The sequence below is a fragment of the Egretta garzetta genome, unplaced genomic scaffold, assembly GCF_000687185.1.
Source record: "Egretta garzetta isolate BGI_Z169 unplaced genomic scaffold, ASM68718v1 scaffold447, whole genome shotgun sequence".
Lineage (NCBI taxonomy): Eukaryota > Metazoa > Chordata > Aves > Pelecaniformes > Ardeidae > Egretta > Egretta garzetta.
Window position 1 is genome coordinate 1,755,622 of NW_009260397.1, and position 3,856 is coordinate 1,759,477.

The window sequence follows — 3,856 nt, forward strand, 5'->3', positions numbered from 1 at the left end:
GGGCTGCCGGCCTGAGGAGAAATGGCGTTGGCTCAGCCTCCCCCCGCCCGCACTCCCGCTCGTGAACGCGTCTCCCTTCAGGCGGCCCCTCGGTTCCATCCCCCGCGGTTGGCTCTGGTGTTCCTCTGGAGCCGGGCCTGGGCTCCTCCCTGTGCAAGCACGCTGAGGCAGCTTTGTAGGGCTCCGAGTACTCTGACGGGGTGGGCGCCACCCCGTCTTGGGGACAAGTACAGTCCCCCCCGGGCCCGTGTCCTCATAGTCCCACGACTCTAGTGTTTCCCTCAGGAGCTTCCTGGACTCCCACAGGAGAATGAGGGGTGACGGAGCAGTGCTGTGCAGAGGGCTGCTCCTGCTGACCAGGCTGGGAAAGCCACACCTGTGGGGATGTGCTGGCACATGAGTTTTCCCTTGCAAATATACTCTACAAGCTGCTAATGCGACATTTTCTGCTGCAAGGAGCTAACTATGCTTGAAAACCTGATGACTGCTTAGGCTAGTTTTAAATTTGGAGAGATCTTTTCACCACTTGAAGCCCTCTGACAGATTTTTGCAAAAAGAGACAGTCTTCCATTAGGACGTTTTCCCAGTTGTGTAAGACTAGGAAAATTTTTAAGAACTTTACCATAAAATTGAAGCAGATATAAATAAAGTGTGGGCAGTCATGAAATCTGCTTAAAATGTTCAGTACTGCTCATTCAACTTCATACAAGTTTACTTATTTTATCATTAGACAAACTAACAAGGATTAAAATAACCAATAAAGGATTAGACAGATTTAGGCTAAGCTATGTAAAGGCAAAGCAATGTTAATTAAACTGACTTAAGTAATTCAGATTAATCGGTGATGCTTCAGATGCTAAATGGAGAAAAAAGATGACAGAAGTCTGGCCAGAGATGAGAAGAACAATTTAAATGGCAGCTAATATCTTGATTATTGCCCTCTACGCGCTTCAAATAAAGGTACAATGAAGTACAGCTCACGTGCATTAAAGGCATCCTAGCAGCTCCCTGCAATCAGGACAAGAAAGTGCCGGTTTTGATGTCCTGAGTTGAAAAGTCAGTTATCCACCAGGCCTGCGAGCAGAAGTTACGATCGTCCTCGCCTGGGAGAGGTGAGTAATCCCACTGATGGCAATGATGTTTCCTACGGGTGTGAATTAGCATATGCAGAATGACCTGCGGGATGCTGTTTCCCTCGGATTATGCAGGTAATGTAAGGATCTCACTGAATGCACTTTTATGTCAGAGATGCTCTTTTTTTAACATTGGTAGATACTATTCTGAATGTAATTATGTTTTATAATCTGTGAAATGTAGTTAGCACCTACTGGCACTTTACTACATGACTTTATAAACCAATGTTGCTTAATGTAACACCAAACAGTTACCCTTAGGGCATCGTTTTTACTCTCTAATGGAGAGGTATAGTGGTACAAACACACATTGTCAGGATTTCATCTTGTGAATAAGAAATTTGTGTAAATGTTGTGATATTTATTTAATTGCAAAAATGACAGATGCTGTTGTCAGTCAGAACCACAGGGAGAACTTGCTCCTGGGTGGAAATATTTAACAAGCATGTCTTGTTGGTATATTTGAAAGAAATCGAACTTTTGAATTCAAGGGTAACCAGTCCTAGAAAATAACATTTTTTTTAAACTGGGTGAAGTGTTAGTTTAGACTGAAGGTATTTACTCTGAAGATTTTCTTTCTTTTCTGAGCAAATTCAACACCTTGCTCATTAATTTTTCTTCCCTCCCCCTGCCAAACAATTTCACATTTCCGCATTAGGACATGGTGCTGTTGGGAGCTGCCCTTACAGCACTACAGGAGATAATATTTAGGTCACTGGGTTTTACAGCTGGCGCTAGTGGGAGTTGTGCTGCTCCCTTGGGAACACAGGAGTCGGCCAGTGCTTTCCCATGTGCTGTGCATCCTGAGTCACAGTGATGTCCAGTTGCAGACGTGTCCTCTTTTGGGCTGTAGCTTTGCAGTGATAGCATTTTACCTTCCCCGTGGTACTGGCTTTTTGGCCATAACTCCCTCAGGGAAGCTAAGGGGGGGCAAGCCAGCATGTTCTGTTAATTAATCCCGTGATCCCACCCTGCTGGTGGCAGGGGCCGGTTAGAGATGACATTGTTTTCTTTGTTGCTCTAGGGAAGATAATTCCTCAGCTTGCTTTGCCCTCTAGTGGCGGCCCCCACAGCTTCAACGCAAACTCAGTTGCTTTGTTTAATATACATATGTAAAATGAATATTAAAAACATCCAACCCCCCAAAGCTGAGCAGAACCACAGTAAAGGCGTTTCCAGAGCTTTCCTAGGACATTAGGAACAGTGTTCCTCAATTACTGCAAGAAGGAAATCATCATTAGTAATTTATGAAGATTTTTTTCCAGTCACACCCTAGCTATATGAAAAGAACAGTGGGAATTGGGGTGGAAAAATCAGACTGCTGCCTGCCAAGGGCTCTGGTGCTCTTCTGGAGAGCTTGGTGTACCTGCCTGGATAGAGGACGTCATTGACATGACGCCCAGCTGATGTCAGCAGGCTGCAGCCTTGTGTCTGCTGGAGTTTACAGGAAAACACCTGGTGCGTTTTGGTTGCCTTTCTGCAAAATGCATATGCGTGCTGTGTTAGTGAAGACGCAGACATAAGAAATTATGGTGACAATGCAGAGCTGGACTTCTTTTGCCTTTTCTCAAAGTGCTTGTTCATGCAGAGAGCTATCGCAAAATGAGGAGAGGGTAGGCTGAAACACCGTACTGCCTCCCGGTATCTCCCCTGCAGTCACGCCGCACGCGTGTGCTGTCTGCTCCCCAGCTGCCGAGGGACAGCGCGGGGACGATGAGCCCGTCCCTTCTGGGCATTTCTTGCTGGAGTTGACAGTGGGGTTGTTTCTGTTGTTCTTCTTAAGGAAAGGGATAGTTGTCAGTTGTATTGCCGTCCTGAACTGGCTGGTTGTGTCGCTGTAGGAACACCCGAGAGACAGGCAGGGGCCCGCGGCTGCAGATAAGCCTTCAGTGGGAAGCGGCGATGGCGTTTTGGGTCAGATCACATGCGTCAGACCCATATCCTGAGCACGCACAGGTGGCTGCTGTTAGATAGGTCTTAGAAGGGCTAACACAGATAAGAAGAAAGGCTAGGCATACGTTGTTGCTCAATATAATTGTTCTGCTTAATGTGGAGCACCAAAGAGGTCCCGTGTGGTAATTCCAAGGTGTCACCCCCATGACAACATCCACTAACAAAGAAGAAACATTCAACATCCCATGGTCTGCCCGCTCTCTTGCTTCATAGCTGCTTTCATCTTTGCAATTGTACCTTCCCGATTTTGAAGCAGATGTGCTAGACCTGGCATGGGCTTCCAACAGGGCACCGATGCTGATGGCTGTTTGAGCTTTTCTGGTGGTGGCCCTGTGGTTCTGTGGTGTTTTAGCTGCCTCTGCTACACAAGTGGGGATTACGCGAGAAGGGGCTCAGTGCCCAGTCACAACATAGGAGTATGATCTCTTCTCCAGGCAAGCTTTGAGGAGAGAGTTACATTTCAGCCAGGGAGATTTAAGCTAGACGTTGCATAAAGCCGTCTGAGCATTTCGCAGAGCGGAGTTTTACAATTCCCGCTAGGACTCGGGCTCCCCCCCGGCCCCGCTGTGAGGCGGCGGGGGGGGCGCGCGCCTGCCCTTCGCACGGGCCAATCAGCGCCCAGGGAACGCACGTTTAAACCATGTTCCCGGGAGCTGCGACCATCTCCGTGTGACAGGGAGAGGGCGGGGTGCGGCTCTGCGCGCCACTCAGGGGCGCGGAAGCGGTTATCGACACGCGGGCGAGGCAATGGGGTTGCGGGGGGGGGCGGG

The 3,856-nt window shown here is 48.4% G+C and overlaps 2 protein-coding genes across 2 annotated transcripts in view; one reads left to right on the top strand and one right to left on the bottom strand.

The window, feature by feature from the left end:
* The window catches only part of SBNO1 (strawberry notch homolog 1), a 54,990-nt gene that overhangs the window by 34,631 nt on the left and 16,503 nt on the right, over positions 1 to 3,856 (bottom strand). Inside the window, exon 6 of the mRNA XM_035898547.1 lies at positions 1,858 to 1,867. Coding sequence (XP_035754440.1) covers positions 1,858 to 1,867 — 10 coding nt within the window. The remainder of the gene's footprint in view (positions 1 to 1,857; positions 1,868 to 3,856) is intronic.
* The window catches only part of KMT5A (lysine methyltransferase 5A), a 10,381-nt gene continuing 9,560 nt past the window's right edge, over positions 3,036 to 3,856 (top strand). Inside the window, exon 1 of the mRNA XM_035898618.1 lies at positions 3,036 to 3,047. Coding sequence (XP_035754511.1) covers positions 3,036 to 3,047 — 12 coding nt within the window. The remainder of the gene's footprint in view (positions 3,048 to 3,856) is intronic.